Below are 26,264 nucleotides of genomic sequence, written 5' to 3'. Positions count from 1 at the left end.
GTTAAAATTAACAAATAAGTTGAGTGCATAATAGTAAATAAATAGACTACACTTTTATTTGCGTAAGTACATGTCTCTATAGAGACAATTTTTTTTAAAAAAAGAATTGAAGTTCCCTAGCGCCTAGTTTTGCACTCTTTTTTAATTCTGTGTGCCAGAAATCATCCAGTGTTTATTAATTATCTACCCTACCATAAAAACATGGGAAGAACGTTACAAAATGTTTTTTTTTATATGTCCAAGTTTATGTCACACACTACAAATAATTTTGAAGTAACTCACTGTGCATGTAGCTGGGGGCCCCTTGCGAGGAGGGACCCAGGGGGGCGGGGGACGCCGAGAGCTGCGCCGCGAGGGTCAGCAAGGCCCCCAGGACCACTACGCTGCCTGATACCATGGTGACACCTGGAGACAAAACAGGTAACTTGAATTTAAAACAATTTCACACATATGACAAGTACAGCCATAACAAACAGATCAAAGCATACATTTCTCCTCTTTCAATCGCACACACATCAATATAGAATACACGATCACCTCTTACAGGCACTCCCTTTAACAAAATACAATACTTTTTTTAATATAGTGTATAACTCTATTGACAGCATATTTCTCTAGGCTCATTGGCAGGCTTGTAAGCGCCTGAAAACTTCAGTAGTAGTCGTCGCCGACTTGTTCGAGATACCGCACGGCAGAACATATATTCTTGAACAGCATGGCATGACCAGAGTAATTCATCCACAAATTTCACGAAAGTATTAAGTTAGAATATTTCTGTTAACGTTACATACATCTTCTTCGTTCTACTTCTAAGATATTAAATTTTTTTAAATCATCTCGGAATAAACACACCTTTTAACAACACATCTATTTTTATCAATGGATGAATTTAAAAATCCTTTTTTTTTGGTTTGAGGATTAAACCTTCCTCCCTAGGGACTAGAGTCAACCGCGCTAAAAACTGAATTTCATACAAGCTGTATCTCGCCAGGCGTTGCTGTGGCTTAATCTGTATGTGCAGATAGAGAAACAACAGCGCGTGTTGCTCTTATGTCCAACAGATGCCGCTGTTTTTTTAAAAAGAGTTTTTTCAAAAGTTTTTACCTTTTACAGATGACATTAATATAATACTGGTATATAAAAACACACGCATATTCGATTGCAACGTTGTATCCTAAATTCAAAACAATAGGTGAAGATCTTTCCGAGATTGAAGATTTTGATCAAATGAAAATTAACATATTTAATTATGCAGAATACTGTAATGTCATCCAATTTCAAAAATATATTCGCGTATGTATGCGTAATTGGCGCTAGATTGACAACGAGTCTAACTGCCGATTATCAGCTCGATCGGATGTCGAGAAGTGAGTTAATTTCCACTACAAAGATTCCACTTCATTCAAACATTCATTCAGGAAAACAAAAGCGAAATTCAAATACATGATTCAAAAAAATATATATCAATTTCTTATCTCCGCTATAAATATAATATGAAAACATATTTTTAATTATATTTATTTATTGTAGATAGAAGACCTATTTTTCTTTTCAAATACCCATTTTGGTGAAGTCAACCGCGGGTAGTTCCGTTTAAATTAATAACTCTACGAATTATTTAAACTACGCTCTTTGGCCATTAATTATTAACAAGAGAAAGCCTTCAACTAGTATTATGTTTAGCATTGTCCGGCTATGATCAACGCAAATTGTAATTTGTGCCTTTTCTGTGTTATACTGAACAACAAAGCCCATCGAAGCAAATATAATAACACAAAGCAACGAGTAATAAAAAATAACCCGGAATAACAATACAACTGAAAGTACAGCACCTCTCAGGCATCTTTCGTGTTAATTTTTTTAATACACTCTAGCAAACTAAAGAAAAAAATCAAACAATACCTTCTTTCAAGTGGTAACAATACACGCCCGATACCGGTAAGGATGAACAAAACGCAAGCCTTAACCAAATTACATCTAGTATTGGAAATATGCCGTTAAACAAACGAGTGGATTTTATATTTCCGGTACAACAATACACCGTAGAATTCGGGATTTTCAATGATTATTTTTTGAACGCGACGCCAGCGTAACGTGTACGTGTATTTTGGTAACACAGGTTAACACGATGATGGTTAAAACATTATGCAGGGAAGGATTAGCTGTTACCTGCGCGGGGTGAAGGTTGGGTGGGTAGGCGGATAGGGAGGGTGGGTGGCTGGGGGGAGTGCTTAAAATAAAATGATAACCGATCATGTGGAAGGCGATAGCAGGGCAGAGCGACTCGTGAGGGCAAAGCGACATCACCAGGGGTTATTCGTATTTATATTTGAAATAATATCCAAATTTTGATTTACGTTGTCGGTTTGATTGACCTTATCGCGCTGTTGTCATTGTGCGCGGTGTAAAGCGCTGAATTGAGGCGTTCAGTGAAAGAAATCTAATGATTTATTGATTTATACATTTTCTTTTACCTTTTAGTAATCGCGTTGGTAGGAGATTTGTATATTAATCATAATATTTATAATCTTTAACAACTAAACAATAAGTTACCACCCCATTGGGGTAAAAATACACATTCATACTTTGTCTAATATAATATGTTTTTTGCATGTAGGTACCTACGCCTATTGGCGATATCATTTCTACTGCATTCAGTTGACTTTCGTTCTTCCAACTTCGAGTATGACTGACTACCAAATACTACAGTTGGTAGCAAAACACCATTGCGAACTATTATTCTCTAATTATCGTGATTTATTTTTAGGGAGAAAATGAAGATAGAAATAAATAACTTTATAGTGATTTATTATTGGGGTATTATGCCATTTTGCACTTCCTCCATATTTAGCCAACATTTTGGATAGCGTTACAGCAGCGTCATGAAAGTTACGTTAAACAACTGAAATCTACATAATAGATGGACGACGGCGCTAAAATTAAATAAAACACCAAACGCTTCACCAAAACTAAACTCTGAAAGCTACATCGATTTAAATTATAATACTGATATACCGGCCCAAAGAAGATTGAAGCGCGCAACATTGTATTACTGCTTCATACATAAACACACGCTTCACCACAATCTACACATTTACACTAATGATGGATACAGTAACGCTATCCGAAACGATGGTTTCAAAAATATGGAAGGGTAGTATGCCATAATACCCCAAAAATAAATGCTGATAGTAAATCTCAAATCAAAACCCACTATCCTCACCTCTATTGACAACTCCTAAAGAAATACTGCATTCGGAACGTCATTATTTAAATTACTTTGGCTACAGAATTTTCACACAATTGTCCAGATCAAACCGAAGATTAAACATCGTTATATATTAACTTTATATTATTATATTCAAGAATTGAAGTTTGAAAGTATGTTTCTGTACATATTTCTCTTGTGAAACGTGAAGAAAAGTAACAACTGTAAATATTACCAAGAACTCATCCAAATAACAATCAAAGTTTTTGTTTAAAATTAGGAACGCGAACAATACATCTCAATCAACCGAAATGCTTCCGGATTATTTGTTAAGGATGAAAGTGAACAGTTTGAAAGCTGAATACAAAAACATTAGTAGCAAAAGTATTAGTATTAACTTATCGAGCTTTCAAAACACCGATCGGATGTTACAATAACATTTTAATAAAATTTATTGAAAAGTTTAAATCGCAACAAATATTTTTCCTTTTTATTTAGAGAGGGAAAAATCAAGGTTGTTAGTTTACTCTTTATGACCGTTGACTGAAATACAATATTAAAATAAGTTTCACACGAATATAGGCATTTTCATCAGAGCCTTTTTTACATTTTGTAAAGAGTTTGGCAGAAAATTAAAAAAATCTCACAAAAATAGTATGAATTATTCACTTAATGTTCATTTTATTTCATTACAGAAAAAAATGTTAAATGTTAGGTCGTTGTATATTAGGTCTTTGATCTACACGCTAAGCCACTATATCTAAATATACAAATATATATTTTTTTACATTGGCTCCACACAGGAGACCCTGCAGAAAAAAAATCCTTCAAAACGTCCTATGTCATCTTTGTGGATGTTGTGTGTTCTATGAAACAATATTATTTTGTTTAAACCTCTATATTTTTGTATATGTTCCCATTCACCGTCCGTTCTATTTCCTCCCCCACTCTTCACTCTTTTAATGGCTTGTGTTCGCCTCCACCCCCACTTCAACACTTAATAATATATGTTCACCCATTATTTTATAATTTTATGTTAGTATATATTCTGCCCTGTGCAAGGAACGAGTGTTCCGAAACAGGTCGGCTTTGATATTAACATATAGTGGTACAAACAAAGTAATGTTGTTTAATTTATCTATAAAGGATAACCTCAAAGTTATAACTACATTAAAAAGTATAAATAACCAACGCCTTGCGTTTGTTGAATTCAAGTTTAAAAACTAACTTTGCTAATCCGCGAAGTAGCAATATTCCAATTATTTTAATGGCGGATCCATTTGAAATTTTTCTCAATATTAAAAAATCGAAATTATGTGACAAATGGCTTAATCTATATTGTGTAACATGTCTTCATTTCTAGGAACCTATTTTCCAACTCTCCTCTCTCTTTCATAGTCCCCGTTGATACTGCGCTGTAATTTATAAATTAAAATTTATTTAAAATTAGAAAAAAATAAATACTCAAAAGATATTTGACGTTTTCGTTAATCGCTTTCTGAGAGAGAAATATCTTTGCCGAACCGCTTGTCGAGGAATTTTCAGGTGAAATCTTACCTTTTTATAGGAAGAAAATAAATATTAAAAAAATGCAATGTGCCAACTCTAAAAACTTTTCGTGAAACCGAAAAAAGATTGTGTCTCTCTCCGAGGGTTCAAATACTCGGACAAAAATGTAGTTTGTTTTGTATTGACAGGGAATGCTTCTTACTACCCTCTTTATTTAGGAACATTTACCCAATTGTCTCCTTGTCAACTGCAAAACTTTTCACACGTATTCTTTACATTTTTCCACTCCATCCCGATACAACAGGGATCACAGCATGGTTCAGGTTCACAAAGCGCGCGTTCACACAAAACCTCTTGGTTCACTGCAAGTTCGCAGCTTGGGTTCACACACATCGCGGAATCACAATAACAGGACAGCGTGATGTTACAGCACAAGGCGACCATAAACAAAACGGACACGAAACTTGAAATTAAATTCATGAAAAATTCTCAACAATACGAACATAATTCGAAATGAAAATTCATAATTCTCCCCGGACTAGACGACAAGCGACAGACAAAAAAGTGTTTTTTTGGGCAAAACGAATGTTGAAGCGATCTTTACAAGTGAGAGGTGAGGTAACATTCCTTTCTTTCAGCCTAAAACGCGATTATTTGGAATAATGACGCAAAAATACATAACATAAAGAGGTTGGCTACAGAAGCTACGCAGATTTTTGGCATCAATAAAACTATTATATTATACCCAAGGCAACAGTAATTTTTTAAAACAGTCTTTTGTAAGTTGGAGAATAACTGGAGAGTTAAAAACAGTAATTAATCTTTAACCATAAAGAAGTTATTACAAAATGAAACATGAAACACAACACGACACAGAAAATAAAAAAAGGTAACGGTCGCTATTGTGAATCGAATGCAGGTTCTATGTCTTACCGGGACAACGCCTCTAACCACTCGGCCACTGTGACCTTAATTTTATAAAATTGTTAATTATCTATTAGTTTATGAATTAATTAAAGTGACTATATTTATTTTAAGCATGTACTGGCTGAATTTAGTTGTACAACTGTACACAATTCAAATGTGTACAAATAATGGCCTGCGGAAATGGTCGTCTACATGAAAAACGTTTCATACGTGAGACAGAAAATTTAAAGATTTTATATCTACTAAATAAAGTCCCAAAGTTACCATGGCTTTATGCAGAGTTTTTCGAAATCAAATATAAGGGTCCGTCACGGGATTCGCATGGTTTTCAAATAAGATTTACTCGGTCAGTTTTGCTTAAGAATAATTATGTTTATAATAAAACGTAGTGTATGTTGGGGATATTTTGTTTTCCGATCTCGTCGCCATCGCTCATATCAAAAAAATAAAAAAAACTGTTGATTTTCAAAAATTTTGGCAGATTTTCTACAAATATCGGTAGTTTTTTTGCTGAAATCTCTAGATTTACGGAAGTTTCTCTAGGCTCCATGACATCGCGAAAACTAAACTTCCCACTTTAACAGACAAATCAAAGCCACCCCCACTCTTTGAGGTCAACCACTTAACCGCACTAGCCAATGAAAAATATGCGGTTTTCGTGACGAACCCTATGCATAGTTATTTTTCTGTTATTTTGAACGTCAAGTGTGCAAAATTTCATCAACAAGTTTCCAAATTCTGGTTTAAGAAACCGGAAAAGGGGTTGGGATGGTTTTTCGAAATCTAACAGTGAACTAACTTCCTCTTGTTTATAAATGCAAAAATTCATCATTTTTTAAATGAAACTATTATAAATTTGTATAATAAACAAAACCAAGCCACCACGTCGCCCGCTATCCACAGATACTAATATAAAAGATTCGTAACGTCTTAATATTCCCCTGAGTCACAAAATTTCCAGAATACCAGAATATCAGAATATATAAGTAAATCAGTTTTTACGAGTACAGTGTCTCCAAGCGATTTACTTGTAAAACTTTGACATGGCTTGAAATAATAAACTGTTCTTTACTTACGAGAAAAATAAATATAAAAGGTTTCATAGCTACAAAAAAGAAATCGCACGAATTAAATTTGCCAAGCTCCTTTGAATCGCTTTGATATCAAGTAGACGAATACAATATGCCCCCGCTTTATTTAAGGATGAAAACATAAAAATTTCACCCATGACGAGGAACGGGTGAATTATTGATGTGGGCCAAATAACAGGGCTAGATTTATTGGAAGGGATATCGTCCCCTTACAAAAACTTCCACTTTTAAGCAAAGCCTCCCTTTGGTTGCTACGGGTTAATTAACCATACCAAAGTCGTCGCTAAAGTAAAAAACTTTTTGCTTTAAAAATTTCCATTTCAATCCAATTCCATCTTCCGTCAGACTAAAATGAGTTACCTAAGCTTTTATATAAGTTTCTAAAAATAATTCATAACAATTGTTTATCATCGCTTTACATTGTAAAATTATTGGTAACCACCGGGTAAATAGGTTAACACTTATCTGTTGTTTCAACAATTATACATTTCTAAACATACTATCAAAAATAATTAAACATACTAATTTAGTTTGCCGGTGCATGGGTGCGTGATTTGAAATTACATTCCTGCGTGATGCTTTAAATTATTTAATTTAAATTTTTAAATTTGGAACCCATTAGTTTAATTCTTATCAGACAAGCGATAAAGTAGGTACCAACATTATTTTTTTTGAAATTTGAATGTTTGACCGATGCTTAGATAAATTAATAGAGTAAAGATGCGTCACTGAGACAACACCCGTGGTTTCACTAAACTAGATTCAGTGGACACACTTTAGCTACTCGTTTATATAGGTATTTCATTCGTACATACATATTCTTTGAATGGCTATACTTTCCATAAGCGATGCTACATTTTTATTCGAGTAATACGAATTCAAAGTTTCTTGTATTTTCTAACATAATGAGGGTGGATATATGTCGTCATTTTCAAGTTTACCAACATTGGAATCCTACAATACAAGTGTCACGGTTCTGCTTCAGAAATATGTTAATACTAGATTTTTTATTTCTTACTTAATACAAATCAAGGTAATGATTTTCTCATCGAGATTTCCCCGAACTTTCTCGAACGTATAAGGATTTAATTATTTGAAGTCCTTGAATGAAATATAGGTAACATGGTAACCGCACAAATCAGGACGGTGGAAATTCAACACATTTTAATACACCCTTGAAAAGAGATAAAAAGTGATTTTTTTTTGTAACTCATCAAATCACTTTTGATGACTATGTATAACTTGTTAAATTGCCACTGTCCTGAGTTGCACTGGAGCCATTTTTCAATGATCGTTGTTGTCATTTTCATTAATAAGATATAAAAAAATTATGTGCTTAACGATCACGTCTGAATATTAAAACGTTTAAAATATTCACGATTTGAATATTTGAACACTGAACATACCATATCTTTTATTTTAAAATATTTGAAAATTGGTAATCTTGCAAAATGAAAAAAAATTGTGATGGTAGGTATATATTTTTTTTAATGAACAAATATCAATTGTTATAAATGAACTTATGTATTCTTTTCAAGTACGTACGCTACCAGGTATAGCAAAAATTTAATTAATTTCCTTTTATACGTGTTTTGCCGCCCACAATGTTAACTTTATGGAGACGAAATCATGAAATAAAATTTACACTGTCTCTACCCAATAGACACTCAAATGTCAAATTTCGTTTGTAATATTAATTAAATGTTTAATTCTGAACGCGAATTTACTGAGGACTGTGAAATAATAGGAGGTTCTACTCGACTTTGCAAATAACAAAGGTATGATAACGGTTTGATGACTCTCCATATTATTAAAGGTAAGTCCTCCAAAAAAATGTACCGGCGGACGTACGAGTATGTCATTCCAACGAGCAGAAAGAAAATTAACTAGGTTGGTGTTTATGTGCGCGGAATTTTGTTACATCATCAAGCTTAGTGAATCTCTAAAATTTGACATAAAGTATGATATAAAATTATACTGCTAAAAACGATTTTAAAAAGATGCGATGGTTTCCATCGAATGTGTACTCGATGGACATAGATGCAGATATGTATCTCCTCAAGAATTACGAAATTTGCAAAAAATTTTTCCGTCTGGGATATCTTACTAATAATAATGATATATATTTTTTTGTCTTTTTTTGTTGTTGTAGCAAATAGATATAATTATATTGTTACTGCGATTTCCCGTTATGAGGATTGTAGTGTAAGGATAATATAGTGTTTTTTCTGAAATAATTATAAATGTATTACGTGATGTTTTTTAGTGGTTTTGAGTGGTTTGGGCTTGGTGTCAATATATTTTATGTTTCTGATCTCCCTTTTTTAATATGAATACCGTACAAGAGACCCAACTGCTCACAACCGTCTGGAACCAATGACACTATGACATCCGCAATCGGGCTATGTTTTAAGGTTGAAGGAAGTGGGGAGGGAAAGGAGATGTGGATTATTTGGCTTTTCAGAGCTGGTCTCCAAACACGACTAAAGCCATTTAATAAGCCGCAAATATACTATATATGATTTAATTGAATAGGTTGTGATTTAACACAAATTAATCAAAGAAAAGTTACTTGCGCACGCCGGAATTTGCGTAGTTTGCCATCAAATAAAAGTTACTCGATCATGGAGGCTGTCACGTTTTGTATCCAGCTTTTTTATTGTAGATTTAAATGTTGCGAGTTTTGAATGAGAGTGTGTTATTGTTGTAGAGTTTAGTCTCACAATATAGAAACTTTTTGTCAAAGGTTGTATTTGAGTTGCTTGTTTGATATGCTTTTGTTCAAATTTTATATTTGAAGTTGCTTGTTGGATATCCTTTTGTTCAAGTGTTGTATTTGTAGTTGCTTTTTGGATATGCTTTTGTTCAAATATTGTATTTATAGTTGCTTGTTGGACATGCTTTTGACCCTAAGATCTAGTGTTTCTAATATGCGAGTTAGTTGTTATTTCTTGTGTTAGAATAGATTAGTTTAATTGACATGATGTTAATTTTATTGAAGATTTTGTCTCTTCTAATTCTTACAAGGACTTTAAGAATAGTTTTCATTATGATTTTTTGAGTAAGTAATAATAATTGGATAATTTGTACATGTGCTGTTTTCACGATAGCTTTAACGCTATTTTTAGCTCGCAATATCATTTCTGTTATAAATTAATTTAATTTGTATAAATTATTATGTTCACAAACACACGGAAAAAGCGGTTTCGGTAGAATTTTTTTTATGGTTTTTCCAATAGAGGTTGTTGTGTGGTGTGAGTGAAGGAAGTTGAATATGATTTATAACATATATTAAGATACGGAATAAGTGTCCAAGTCGAAGCGCAAACCAATAAACGCTTTCAATTTTTGTTTTCCGTAGCCGGTATCCAAAAAAACATTTAGACGAAAATTCTTTAGTATTTTCTTAAACGGAAATATTTTTCATATTATTTAAAATGGAAAACTTTCTAACATATCAGCTTAACCCGCTAGTAGTCGAGTGGATAAATGCGCCGATTTCTCACTTAGTCGTGACTTCAAACCACTGCTATCTAAGTCCTCTATCATTGCACAAGCAACATTTTACAATTAAATAAAAATTATTAAAAAAAATCCAAGTTCTGTGCCCTGAATGTGCATCATTTTGGAACCTAGCCAGGGCTCTCTCTAACGTTGGGGCAGTTTGAAAAATTTGATATATTATTTTCCTGTTTCCTCAATATATACCATTTTCATAGCATTCCTATATATGACATATTGTGCCTTAATGAACTTATTTCCCGTTGGGACATCTTGTGTGGAGTTAAAATAAATAAAATAAAAAACAATATGAAAATCGGTTGTAACAATTATTCTCTTTGCTGGTTTAAATGTTTATTTACAGAGGGATAGAAGTGGTAGTAGGATATATCAACAGGAACATTACCATATTTTTGACAAGTTGAGGTAAAAGGTATAAATGGGAAACCAAATAAAATCCAGAAGAGTATCGAAACTAGTGTGACCCGTATGAGTGCAGTTTTGTTGAAATATCTAACACAAAAAGCGCCTTGTTGTAAGTAAACCTCGGAGATACAACTTATGTATATCAAATAAGTAGAAGCTCCCTTTAAAATCAATCCTCCCGATAGTACAACCAGAATAACTCCTCCCGCCTGCTAAATAAGCCGTCAGAGCTCATTTTCATCCATCACAAATAAAGTCCTAAGTGTGTGTTGGAGTTTATACAAAGTTTGTGAGACAAGCCCGGAGTACCAACAGTTTCTAGTACAACGATAATATTAGTATCAATGCTTTAACACGTGCCAAATATGAATTGACTTTTTACTCAACAAAATTGGTATGAATGTTCGCGCGTTTTACGCGTCCTTACTGCTTATTCATTCCTTTCACTTCTCGACATCTTTCATACCTTTATTTTTTATGTCTTCTAGTTATCTTTTATATTCTTTATTTATCTTCAACACACCTGCTTCTCTGAAATGTGACTGCAAATCGGTTCTCTATCCCTCCCAATGGCCATGATTATGAAAGAATGATAAATATTACTTCCTAAGGATTACGGTCTGATGAGATGTAAAAAGTACGTTAGTCAGGCACAAGAGCTCCTCTTTTCTGATAAGGTATACATGACCAATTATGAACCTTAATATTATATTTTGCAAAATATGTATGTATTAATGTAACCCATATGATCTATATTAAAATAATAAAAAAAAATCTTCTTTAAGCAACTGATTAAAGAAGAAATACACATTTTAACATAGAATTAATAATTAATTGTTTAATTTTGGTACCTACTTTATCGCTTGTATGAATCGTTTCTATAATCAGTTCCAATATTGTAAATCAAAGCAAATCACAGCTCTATAGCTCATTCAACCGGAGTTACACACAGACACAGAGAGTACACTAGCGAAATTATTATTTTTAATAATGATTTTTTTATTACTTGCCAAACATCACAAAGAAAGCACGTTTGTTTAAAGACGGCCTCTGTGGTTGAGTTGTTACGAACCTTGGCTACTAATCCAGAGGTCACGAGTTCAAATTCCGGCATGCGCAAGTAAATTTTATTTGTGTTATTTTACAGTTTATTTATTAAAAATAAATATATTAAAGTAAATATATTTGTATCACGTTCCATAGTGGTACCCACCTGGAGAAAGTCCACAAATCAGAACCGAAGTATTGCTTTAAATGGCCCCTCCTTCCATCTCCTTTCATTCTCTACTACCTTCAGCCTCAAAACATACCCCAATAGTCTCATTGACTCCAGACGGTTAGGAAAAGTTGGGAATTTTGTGCGGTATTAACATAAAAACACGCTTTTATAAAATAATTATGTACACATACAACAGCATATTTACTTAAAAAAATATATACTCACCAGTATCGATTTCAAAATAGCGAGTATAAACGTCGTAGAAATGAGAAGGATCACTTGACCTTTTACATTATGATAAATATATTTAAAAAAAACTACGCCCATTTTGTTAACGATTCTTCCATGATACTCCTAAAAAAGCTTCCACTCAGTCTCCAACCTTTCAGAGCTAATCAATATCATCCTTTAATGTGACAAGCCGCATGAGCGACTACGTCACCCGCCGCGCCGGCCAACATCAAAGGGACACACAGCCCTGAACACCGGGCGGGCCCTCCACTACTCACTACACGCCACTCCTCCCACCACGACAACACTTTACTTTTGTATCCACATCAGGGTTGCCAATTCGTGGAGAATTCCCCAAATTGTGGGGAATTTATAATTTTTCAAGAATTGGGTATTTTGTGGGTAGAACCTTTTTGTATGGAAAATGCGGGGATTCCGAGAATTTCTTGAAAACAACCACATCAAAAACAATATTTACAATAATTGTGAGAATGTACTATAATTTCTTATAAGCAGAAGGTGCGGGTTCAATTCCCATCGGCGGCATTTATTTTTACTCAGGTGATATTTTCAATTTGTATGGATATTTCAGGCGATTAATTATTGCTTATAATAACTGGTTATCCTTTGTGCTATGCATAAAAAACCTTGTCTTATAATCATTAATATATCATTGAAAAAATAATTTTATAATTTTGTTGTCTTCGCAATAAATTTTCAAAAAAAATCTTTTTGAACCCAGAACGAAAGAGAAAACTCTAAAATCACATGATAATAAAAAATAAATGCTAATTTTTTTAGAACTTGGTTCATTTTGGAGGTAAAGGAACTTGTGGGGAATTTGAACGTTTATTATGGGTATTTTATATGAAGTGCATTGGTAACCCTGCTCCACACTCTGACAAGATATAAGTTTAGTATTCCTCGTAGTTTCTGGCGTCAAGTACATGTGGGAGAGAAATTCTACTCGCGCGGCTGGCCGGACAAAAATAATACACAGCCTGTTTTTATAACACACCTACGATTTCTACGTTTTATATTACGTTTCTCAACGAGGTATAACCGTACAAGAGACGAGAGGACTATCAAGGACCTTGCTAGGGTTATAGGAAGAATCTCAATAATTAAAGGGGGACTGAATGATGGAGTCGAAAATAAAAATTAAATATAGTGATCTATCAGCCCACTATGCAGTTCTGAATCCAATCCTGTTGTATGGCAGAAGAATATAAGAGTACACTGAATTGAATAAATTAAAAATGAGATTTCTGAGCCGTTAAAACCATATATCAAAGAATATGACACTTCTAGTGTTAGAAGTGCACTAGATAACACTAGAAGTGCCTTCCTTACAAATTTGAATGGAAATAAAAATATTACATTCAACCCAATCGCCCAGCTTTATTACCCTCTACCGAAATCGTAGATCTTCATTCCATTTGAATTTCAAAAACACCCTTTTGTATGAAGATGTGAGCCAAAATTGGTCGCATAAATATCCAAATTCATACAGAAGATACTGTAGCCCATCGACAAAGTTAGAAATCTTTTTAAAGATGTTTTACTGTTGCATAGTGTAGGCATGAAGTAGATCTGTTACCATGCGATGAACTGATCAATAGTAAGTTATGAAATAGTAAAATTGTAAATTATTTAAATAAGATGAGTAAATCGAAATTTATCAAGTCAGGGGTCCCGCAGTTGTCAATGTTTTGGTCCAAAGTTGTACATTATTTATGTGACGGCAATTTCCAAAATATTTAAAAAAGCTCGCAGATTCCAAAATCCCCTATAAGCGATTCAATAACTACAAACCGACTTAGACGAACTACTTAAATAGGTACATGACGAAGGATTAATTATTAATGTAAAGATAAGAAAATGAATGTACATTAGTTTACCTAGTTTGGAAATGTAGAATATCCCGAATCTAACTATACATAATTTCAATTGTATACATGGACAAATTAAAAACTCTTGCCAATGTCTTGCCAATCTTGTCAACTTAGGAGGATTTTCGACACTAAATTTAAATGGAATAAGCAAGTGACTAAAATATGTAACCAGCTAACAGCCATGTTTCCAATCATACGGCCGTTGTTCCCAATCCTACTGATCAACTGTTGAACCGAAATTTTGGCTCAACATTCCTCAAATGCACAATTACGCTCTTCCTAATGCAATTCTCCACAGCTGGATTAACCTCTGGCTCAGTAAAAGGGTTAGTTATAAAAAGTGTCAACAGAGTAAAAAATGACGGCGAAATGTCGAACGTCATTTGCTTCACGTATTCTTTTTCGTATTGCGTATTGTCAATTTCATTATTATTTTTAGTATCAAATTAATATGAACAGTGAAGATGAAGATATTAATGATAGTATTTATAATAGATATTGCGGAATGGGCGAACGTAATGGACGATAATATCAAGTTACACAGGCGGCGATAGCCAAACATTGAATGATAACGATTTCTTTAACCGTTTTCGATTGTCAAAAATGCCGGATGATATTGTTAACTCCGCAATATTAATTTTTCTATTCTACGTGAAGTTTTTGCTACTTTTTGTTTTGTCCAAGTTGCTTAGTTTCATGTTAAAACACTGAGGAGAACCACCAATCGTCAATTTGTATTAATGTATTTTCGCGCTTTTGCAGCATTAGTGAAAGTCAAGCTAAGGCTTTATTTTTAATATATTTACATGCATTTGTTGAAAAATATAAAAAGGCCGGTTTATGTATTATGATAATTAAAACAAATTATCTCTACTAATAATAAGTAAAATATTAACTTATAAATATTAATTTAACATTGAAAGTTTTTCATTTAATATATTTTTATTATCAACGATAAAGATGTTTGGAAACAGGCAAATTGAGTGTTATTGAATAAACCACTTGGCTGATCGGAGTCTCAGATTGATCAATCTAAAAGTTAAAAAAAGTTAAAACTATAGCGAATAATTTCTTTAAATTACAATTTGTATTGCCCCATAGTATACATAACATTATATATTTTCCTTTTTTTATTTATATTAACTCCACACAGGAGGCCCTGAAGAAAATAATTTCCCTCAGGGCCTATATCATCTTTGGGGATGCTGTGTGGAGGGTCTTTTTGTGGAGAGGAAGGAGTGAACATGGGTCTTGAAGAGTCCCATGTTGTAGGAGGGAGGAAACACAGAGGCCGGCAGTTCGTTCCACAGCCGAGCTGTTGAACTTGAGAACGAATCGTAGAAGCGACCCGTTCTCATGTGACAAATGTCAACCGTGTACAAATGTTGGGCGCGCGTTTGGCGTGTATCCCGACTACGCACCGGTGCCGAAGGGATCAATGACGCTAGTTCCTCAGAGCATCTTCCATTGTAATAAGGACAGCATACCTACCTGACGCCTGTGCTCTAAAGATTGCAGTCCGTTTGTTAAGATTGGGGAATCTATTAAACGGACCGCCCGTTTTTGCACAGAGTCAAGGGTTTTTTTCAGGTATTTAGGGGCTCCGGACCAGAGATGGCTGCCAAATTCGACAGTAGGGCGCACTTGCGATTTGTACAGGGTCAGCAGTTGTGTACTATTAAAGTATCTGCGGGCCCTGTACAGTACGCCCAGCTTTTGAGAGGCCAGCTTTACTCTGGCTTCGATGGAGCCCCCGTACCTGAGCTGGTCACTTATAGTTACACCAAGCATATCAATGGAAGGCCTGTTCGGAAGATTGCTTCCGTTGGAGGAGACTAGATTATCATTTAGATCCCTTTTAGACGTAATCAGACAGGATTGGGTCTTTGAAAGATTCTTGCTCCTTGGTGGAATCTATCCTTAGATACGGAATAAGAATGAAGAAGAACAAAGGTTTGATCATCCAACTAATATCTAATAAGTATGGAGGCCGAACGGTGAAATATTGTGTACCAGTGATATTTAATAAACTAAAAAATAACTTAGCACTTAAGGAAAATGAGAAACCTAACACTAAAAACATAAAAAGGTGGATAGTAAAAGATAAATCAATGCATCTGCTAAATTATTTTTGATTTAATTTTACTTTTTAAAATATAAATTGATAACTTTTAATCCATAGACCATTGTTTCTTCTGATGTTAACACAGTACAAACAAAATTTTCACATTTCTGTAAATGTGTAAAATTCTGCTTAATATTCTTAATAATTAAGACAAAATATTAAGGAAGAACCGGCAGACATGCAGCCATGTGGCAGCTTTGATGGACAACCTCTATTTGTTTTAACATAACCTGTATTGCACATGTATCATGATCATTAGAGGATTATTAAATAAATAAAAAAAACTATAAAAAGGATTAGTTTGTGAGAGATAGAAACACCTTGTTTATAAGGAACAATAATAAAAATAATTAAATAAATTAAAAAAAAAAAACTATAAAAAGGATTAGTTTGTGAGAGATAGAAACACCTTGTTTATAAGGAACAATAATAAAAATAAGTGGCCTCGCATATTATGTCTGTATTGTATATGAATAATATGAATATGAATTTTATAAATATGAATTATCCCACTTCGTTGCCAGGAGCCCATAAATGCATTTGAATTCTTATCATATATTGAACAAACATAAAACGATTCATTCACTGCCCCAAGGCGTCCAATAAACCGAGAGTTACTTTGGGTCCATTTGTTTAGGTGACGTCATCTCAGGGTAGTATATTTATCCACAGGGATAAAGATATTGTATTCTTTTTTTAGAACGCTGGATTTCGAAACCACAAACATTTATAAATAATCTTCAGTATAAAGCACAAAATCTGCTCCCCGAAGCGAAAAACTATCGAACAGTGAATTAGCGCTACGAAATAATACGTATAAATTGAAAAAAGTTTTTAATAGTGAAAAAAAAAACAGAAAATTACTTTTTTAATATCCTGGAATGAAAAAAATTATTTCGACAAATGAAAAATCCTTCTCAGAAATTCAGAAACCCACAATTTATAATTTAAAATTTTATAATCTGAAATGTAATAAAACAGTTAATTTCCTAAATTGATACATTCAGATCGCTAAATCAAATCCCCCGAAAAGGTTCTCTTTTAAATGATCGTTTCCTTTTTTATTAGATTGAAATTTATGTCAAATTGGTAGGGTGGTTAAATAAATCATATTAATGTTAAAATGAAAACCTTTTACAGTCAAATAAATGGTTAAAGCACCATTTACATAATAAACATATGGTGAGTAATTTTGGCAATGTTGCATTTAGAAATTCTGTTTATTTTAAAAACGCAGATAACATAAGAATTTGAATATACTTTATTAAATTAAAATGTACAGGTAATTTTCTGAAATTAAATTGAAACTATAAAAATATACGTTATAGTTTCTTGAGATATTTAAGTTAACACAGTAAAAGTCATTTGAAAGTAAAGCAACTAATCGATTTTGCAATGTGGTTTTTCAGCGCAGATCTACCACACACTTTAGATAAACGTATTTTTTTCTGAGCTATCTATCAGAACAAAATAGATTCATTTTATTCAATAGTATTTACTTTATAACTGGAACTTATTCGAATAAAGAAGTTTTTTCTATTAATCTTGAAAACATTATTTGAGACAATGGTTGAACTTTTGAATAATCTATTTCGCTAAGACTAACTTTACTAATCCAATTTTATTAACCAAATTTTAAAAACATATTTATTTAAAAGCGTATATTTAATGGATTCTTTAAAAATTGAAAACTAAACTACAGTGTATTAGATAAAGAAAACCCATTTGGGACGAAACCAAACTCCACAAAGGCAAGCGCAAATTAAAAGTATTTTTAAAAACAGTAAAGCCATTATTAACTGGTTGAAAGGTATTAGACAACTTTCTTCAATAGAATTGCGCGATAATAAATCATGAAGTAGTTATATTTTTTGGATTATATTTTATTTGATAATTAATTAGTAAGCATTATCATAGGGCGCTTTACGTAGCTTTATACCTCCAATAATATACGAATAAATTTATATGTTTTAAAATTAAAGACCTTTGATTACATGGCAGTTATTTTCAAAATTGCAAAATCATTAACAAAATAAATTCTGTGTCAAATTTTGCCAGATTCATAAGTTGAAAAATCAAGAGTGGGGTTGTCAAAACCAAAAAGGTTACGGGGCAAGCAAATTCGTGCTTCAAAGGAAAATGACACTCCACTTCAATGAATTTATCAGTTAACATAAAGCTGGTATGTTATTTAAATTATTCACAAACTCTCTAACAGGTGTTCGTGAATACGATAGGTATATATAATACTAAAAGTATTTAGCTGTTGTATCTTGGTAAATGTTCAAAAAACATGTTTCGCCAACAAAAATGCTACTTTATGGAAACAAAATTGACTGAGCGTAGCGATGTCGATGTTTCAACTCGACCGTTTTGAATTTCACCAGACTGTAAATTTGTATGTACAAGGCGTATCCAGAAAGTAAGTGTACTGAATTTTTGTAGGTTACAAATCTTTTTATTGAAAAAAAAATTACATGATTACCGTAGTACATATGTAAGCTATTTTTAGACATAGTCGCCATTCCTCTCAATGCAGGTGGTGAAGCGGGGTATCAATTTTTGATGCCTTCCTCGAAGAAGTTTCCCGCCAACCCCTTCGTCCACTTCTCCACCTCCTCCTTTACTTCCTCGTCGGTTGAAAACCTTTTTCCACCCATGTACAGCTTCAGGGAGGTAAAGAGATAATAATCTGAAGGTGCTAGGTTAAGGGAATGCGCGGGGTGGTTCAGGATATCCCATTTAAACGAAGCAAGCAGTTCCTTCGTGGCGTTGGCCGTGTGTGGTCTGGCATTGTCGTGCAGCAGGCTGACTCCCTTTGTCAGCATGCCTCTCCTCTTGTTATGAATCGCCTTCCGCAATTTTTTTAGGGTCTCACAGTATCTTGCAGAGTTGATGGTCTCCATTTGAGGCAGATATTCAATCAAAATTATGCCTTGACAGTCCCAAAACACGGATGCCACGATTTTCTTGGCTGAAATTGTGGTTTTGAACTTTTTGGTGGAGGGTGAAGAGGTGAGAACCGTTTTTAAACTCGCGATACCACTTGTACATACTCGTACAATTCATAGCTTTATCACCATATGCAGTTTTAACCTCATTATAAACCTCAAACGGAGGTTTTTCCTTCCAAACGAGATAACGGATGACGACGCGTATTTCGCATTTGGCGGGAGATTGGATTGACATTTTTCACGAAAGGTGTTGTCGCGTTGACACTTCTCAACGTACTGACCTTGAACAGGTCTCGTTGCGGAGGGGAAGAGTCAGACTACACGTAAGTATAGCCAACATATCGAAAATAAAATTCATTCGGTCGTGATAGCCTCAGTACACTTATTTTCTGGATATGCCTCGTACATTCCGTACCCCTTTCAATATGGTATCGTTTTAGTGATTCAATAGAGATTATTTTTTCATATGTGAATTATTTGAACTTTTTTCAATATTACGTGACCTACCCACCTGAAAAAAGATTGATAAAACATTTGTCATTGCAGATCTGATGGTTCTTTGAACAGATTATACAATTCCTTATTTGAAATAAAAGCATATACCTACCTATAAATCCAAAAAAAATAATATGCTTTGTAATTAATTAGGTAGGTATATTTTTGTAACTATTTACAAATCCTATAATTTCAGAGAAAATTTCGGTTTTATTTATTAAATAAGAGATTTTTACTCACGCGAGGTTTACAGAACTACTAGTTAATAGATCGTAAAGGCATGAGTACAAATTTTTTTTCTCCAAATATTATAATACAAAAACGGTCTGTTCGATAAAAAAGAAATTAAAGGCTGTAATAAGGTACAATAACCTATATATTATTATCACCCCATCTTCTCTAGCATGTTAAAACATACGTTCGATCCGATGAAATATACAAAAGTGCAAATTTGACAAAATGTTTTGGGAAATTTCTTTTTCAAAAGTTTGATATATCAATCAAAATTTATTCTTATTTAAAAAAAATCAAACTTCGCTCCAGTTTACTGAACCTTTCATTTGCAAATTTGTTTACAAAGGAAACGTAACATTTATACGTTAATTTTCACTCAAAAAGCTACTATTTGTGTGGGAGGTGGGAAGGAGTGAAAGAACAGAAGAGGCTAAAAAAGTAAAAATGAAAAATAACTCATTCATATCATTTTCAGCTCAGATCTATTTTCAATTCGGTATTTTCATTCTATTTGTCATTGCTGAACAATGTCAGTAATGAACAGACCTGACTTGTTCAAAACCCAAATTACAACATTTCGATAGAGCAGGGGTTGTAAAACTGGGGCAATACCCTAATTGGACAAAAAATGAAATCGTTAGTGTGAGCCTCAATAAAACGTTAGAAAAACTTGTTTAAATTCTGGTGATTTAGTTGTCTCCCCCTTTTTATTTGATATCATTTTACACAACCCTCAAGCGTTAGTGGGTATGCGATAAAAAAGTGTTTTGTTGCTGTGAATATAAAAATATATGTTTCATTATCACTCGCAGAATCAATTTTACCAAATGGAATAGCCGCTTGAGGACGTAGTTGCAAAACAAATTTGAATTATGTAAGTCAATAAAAAATGCTATGGTTTAAGTAATAATTCAAAAAAAATCACAGAGACGAAACATTTCGTTGTTGTATCGGAACTTAACTATATTGCCGGTCCAGGTATAAAATATTGATTCAGCAAATATCTGACTCTGAACATAAGAGGAAAGTGGAACATGAACACAATACTTGGTTCACAGAGAATGAAGGCGTACTTGTAGCAAAATATAAAAATACAGCGAACAGAGAACCCTGCAGTATAACGTTCCTAAAATATTCAAGAAGTTACCGAGTAATACCAACAATTCCGAATTACCAACTAGATTTAGTTATAAATATGTTGAAAACATGACTCCTAAATATAGATACTCTCCTATAAAACGGGCATGTGCCTAGTGTGGTAGTCAGAAAGCACATAAAAAAAATACAGTGTGTGGCAAGCCTACGCACGACGGAAGTGAAACTTTTAGTATTCTTCTCTCTCTCTTTTCATTTAATTCTCTCTTTTTTTCTGTCTATTGACATATTTATAAGTAGCATGTGATAAAAAAAGATTAAAAGTTATAAAAATATGGAATTCGAACCCAGGTCCTGCATAACGAGTGTCGAACGCTCTGCCTCTAGGCCGCGAGGAGAGGTATCTCGCGCGACGAGAACCGCGTATACAACGTGTACTCCCCAATTGACTTGTCCGGCTGTGTTTTTTACTAAAAAAACTTGTCACGCACGTCTGCGAGGGTAATTAGTCGCGTTATCGGCCTTGATTAGTAATTTTAATGATTCAAAATAAAAATAATTAATCAAAATACCGAGCGACTCTACCGGCTCGAATTGTAAGCTATATTTCGACCAAAATATCTAAAAGTCGCAGCACGAGAGCATTTTATCACTTTTCCTCGTATTAAAAAAATCACAAAAAAAAATATAGTTAAAGCGGGGACCGAACCTCGGTTCTTTACGACGAGAGTCGGGCGTTCTGCCTCTAGACCGCGAAGCTGAGTTTGGTGAGTGACCTAAACTAGGTTTATAATATTAGCTAGGCTCCTACAGCGAAATGAACACGGTTTTTCGTGACGGTCATGAGTCGGTTTTACTCCGGTCCTCGAAATTGCATGACGCGCGTAAAGAAGTTTCACTTCAAAACCTTAATTTTGTTTTAATTAAATATAAAGAAAATATAAAAATGAAATATTTAGAAGTTGTTTTCAATGTTGTAAATGGATTTGTTATAATATGATAAGTATTTATTTCAGTAGAACTGTCTAAAATAATAATCTGTTTATTTATAATTAGTGTAGTCATTTTAGGTATACTTGAATTTACATTGTAATTGAACATCCTGTTGACAAACTGCTTAAGGACCCGTAGTAAGGGTTCAAAGAAGGTTTGAAAGGGAAATATGTAAATAAGAATGTTAATATTAAAAAAACGTTAATTATTAAGCGAAAATGGTGAAAATATGTAATAAAGCACAAATCGTTTGAAATAGACCAAAACTTTCCCGACAAATGCTTTAGTTGCATTTAAAAATACTCTGTGATTTTTTTCATACCTATAACATATTAAATAACAGATAAAAACGTGCCTTAAATAATTTTTGGAGTTTACTTTGCGATTTTTTTCTATCGAGAGAATTTCATATAACTAACGTTTCGGCATAACAAATGTTCAAATATTATCTTAAAAAATAACATAAATTTTTTTAAACAAAACTTAAACTAAAGAGAAACTTGTTATAAATCGGTGGAAATTGGGAATGCGGGAGCTTTATTGCAGTTGAATGTGATAAAACTCTTCAAGAACAATAAATAAAAACTTACACACAGATGTCTACTAAACCGGTGAGGCGTATTATTTGTCGATTTTTAAACTTTTCACAACTCAAGAGATTTGTCATTTTTTTACTTATCATATTTTATTTTATTTTTTTATAGTGGAAAACTGAATGAGTACAAATTCAAATTGTAATATTTAATCGTTGCATAAAAGAAAATAGATATCGCACATTAAAATAAAACGGATATATTTTTATAAAACACTCTATAGATTGCATTCAGTTCGGTTAGAATCTTGCAATCATACGTAAAGATTGCAGCCACAAAATATGCATTAAGAAAATGTTGGTAGCTATCAGTTGAAGTATGATACAGTTGATATGGGAAGTGCTTTTACCACTAAGCTAATATGAATGAGCTCAGTGGTTAAAGCACTTCCCCGCTAAGGAGAGGTCCTGGGTTTAATTTCTAGATACGACTGATTTTTTTTGTCTTTCATTCGAGGGTCGTTAATATTGTCTTCAATAATATCATAGTTCACCCTATGATCACGGATTTCTTTGTATATTACTATTGAAGATTTTAACAGCATTTTTCAGTCACGAGTTTCACAATTCTATGAGTAATATTATAAACAAAAAAAAGCCCTAACCTCTTTAACCGGACGAAAATAAATCATTGAAAATACCACCAAAAAAGCAGCAACGTAAGGAAATATTACGTAATCTAAAACGAAATGTTCTCAAAATATCTTCGTGCGTTTTAGATACTTGACATTGATGCACCTAATGAACCGTTATTTTGGCTTCATTTATCATTCTATTTTGTCCTTATGTTATCCTCCTAGTTTTCACAAAGCTCTCGAGATTTCCAGTCTCCAGTCATTCCTGACAACATACATCACTAAAGTTGCTCCCCACAGAACCCTCCATAATAATAGTCCACAATCAACAATCTTGCCAACTCCAACATAAGATTTAGTAAAGGCAACATTGTTGGTCACGTATCATAATTTAACATTTTCTTGGTATGATAAATTGGCCGGTAGTTGTCTGTTACCTAATTATTACTTTTAACACATTGTTTGTATTTATAAAGATGTGCGTATTTATGGTTACATGAAAGTGGTTTTATGACTGTTAGCAATTTGTCTTAAATTTTCACTGTGAATTAAATTGTAAAATTTATTTATTGTTTAATTTTTCACTTCACAGAACTAAATTTTATTATAATGGTTTGTAAGGATATATATATATTTCTTTTATTCTGACGACTGTTTTGTCGTTCAAAGACCACCATTCAGAATTGAAACACTGCTTGAAATGCCTTTAGACGTGTTGACTTATACTATGATACTTTCCTATCTCCTTCCTCTTTCTACTACCTTTAGCGTCACAAAATACCACAATTGGGATTGCAAAAACTTCTAATACGTATGTATATATGCATTATCATCAAAAGAAAAGAGAATGGGTGAGGGAATGTGTAAATAAAGAATAACTTGAAGAAAACTTGGAATGTGGGAAAGTGTATCATAATGCAGCTGCTCTTTAATGTCAATTGCAGGTATTGATTTCTAGGGCATTGTTAGGATAAATTTGAAACATTCTAATTTTATTAATACAAATACTTTACGAAAAATTTTCTCACCAAATCATTGTTAAGTACAGTGTCAAATATCTGGTTAAATATTTGGTATTAGTACCAACTGGTGGGAGCTAGAAATGCACACACACATAAGATTGGCGTGCACTAAATACGTGAACACGGAGAATGGAACAATTCTCACCACCCCCAATTATTGCTACCTGTCCTCTCGAATATTGCATCGCCCACCGTAAGACGAGAGACAGCAATGCTCAGGGAATATAAAAAAGGCTGTGAATAGCAAAATTCTACTAAAATAATACTTTGTTATCCTCCCGTCTAGCGGCCACTTATATTTTTTTTAATTTTTAACAATTTTGGTGATGTGGTAAGGAAATTAATAAAAGAGGTTGTGAAGTCACAGCGTTTATTGAGTCAGTGTAGTAGCGAGAGATGATTCCGGACTGATGGTGAAGCAGTTGGTGGATACAGTCGACCGTAAATTTCCTGGGCCAAAGATTGACACCACGCCGGTGGATGTTATCAGCGGCGAATCCTCTATGTCGAAGATCAACACCATATGTGAGCGGAGAAGACAATGGTGGATTTGTCGAGGTGATAAAATCGGTGATTCGACACCGCGTTGGTGGAGACCGGACTTGTAGATGGTGTTCAGCTCTGGGGATGACGTCAAGTCTTCTTGGTACTCCAGTATGAACTAAGAGAGCCAAAGGTAGGGTTGACCTTGTTGGTAAATGATGTGAGCGCAGATGAGCTCGCAGCGCGGGAGATGCAGGCCAGTGAAGACGTCAGATGATAGAAGATGCGGGGCCAAGGCGCAGACCAGCGAAGATATCGCAGGGCCTTGGACAACTTCCCTGTAGCTGCTAATTACTGACTGAGTTTTGACTGAGATAGGTACCTTGACGTGGCGGCTTTATAAAGGCGGAAATGCGTTCGAGAATAATCCGTGCAATCGCGAGAAGATAGGCCGGTGGCTTCGCTATTATTCTAGCAGCGTCATTTTGCCGTCTTACCGGTAGGTTCTAATGTGATGCGTAGTTTACCGCTATACAATAATATTATTATCTTCCTTAAAATAAACCTCAAAAATTTACTCCTAAACCATTCGTAACCGCAAACAAGAACGGGTACACGTCAGGTAGTTGATTATAGTTTAGAAAGTTACGGAAGTTTTCTGAGAGAATTCTTAATCAATTGACGGATAATAGACGATTGGATGATAATCCACGAAAGTTTTCTGGCTTTACGAGGATTATGGTTGCTAACACGTTTGCTTTAAGTGTATTGGATTATACTAGTAGGTCTATAATATTAATAATAAGGTCGAATCGCAATTACCTTAACCGTGTTCAAATATATGAGAGAAGCTTACTAAAGTTTCTAAGCAGTAGTTATCGGCACGAAAAGTTACGTCTCATAGAAAAGCTATTACTTATCGCACTTAGATTTAGTACGTCGGTTTGTGAGGGATTTTATTTAGGAATTGATTTTCTTTTATTATGCGTTTTTATTTTGAATTATGTGACATTAGTAATTTAGTAATAATTAATTAGTAATTTCTCACAGAGCAGTGAGAAATCACTCGACTGTACCAGGCGTAGATTGAGAATATTCCCTGAAGTGAAACATCAAACGCCTTCGTAACTGTGATACCAAGAATTGATGTAACACGCGAAATAATACAGCTCAAGATCACTGTCAAGGATTCTGCAAATAGTGTGGAAGAAGGAGAATTATTATAACTAGGACGAACCTTAATCGGGGGACTGTAACAAAACTGAGCGAACCCTTAAAGTTAATGAAATATTACCGATAGCGGAAGACTGAGTAAATACTAAAAGACAAACACTCACATATACACAATTTATAAAAAAATAAGGTAGGTATTCCAACAAATCATTAGCTAAATACTTGCTCTTTCATGCTCCTGTAAACTTATGTTTCATTTATTCACCCCTACTCTAAGGTAAAGGACCCATCTCTCATTCTAAAGTTGATTTATTTACACATGTATATTCTGTACTAAATAAATAAAATTTATAGAATAGGTAGTTGTCATCTTGTAGCCTAAATATAGTGGTATTTGTAAAGATGTATACCTACACATTTAGAATTAATTATGATGTATTTTTGCACTTTTTTGGATTACCTAGGAAGGTATGCTTGTTTAACAGTAAATCCAAAAATTGAAATATTACGGGTGTT

The 26,264-nt window shown here is 33.7% G+C and overlaps 1 protein-coding gene across 1 annotated transcript in view; it reads right to left on the bottom strand.

The window, feature by feature from the left end:
• sNPF (short neuropeptide F precursor) overlaps positions 1-26,264 on the bottom strand; it is a 179,168-nt gene that overhangs the window by 90,803 nt on the left and 62,101 nt on the right. The window contains exon 3 of the mRNA XM_089632855.1: positions 283-405. Within this exon, the coding sequence (XP_089488981.1) occupies positions 283-397 (115 nt within the window). The 5' untranslated portion in view covers positions 398-405. The remainder of the gene's footprint in view (positions 1-282; positions 406-26,264) is intronic.

This window comes from Hesperophylax consimilis, chromosome 6 (genome assembly GCF_061612785.1).
Source record: "Hesperophylax consimilis isolate HC1 chromosome 6, BYU_Hcon_1.0, whole genome shotgun sequence".
Classification (NCBI taxonomy): domain Eukaryota; kingdom Metazoa; phylum Arthropoda; class Insecta; order Trichoptera; family Limnephilidae; genus Hesperophylax; species Hesperophylax consimilis.
This window is presented reverse-complemented; position numbering and strand designations above follow the sequence as displayed.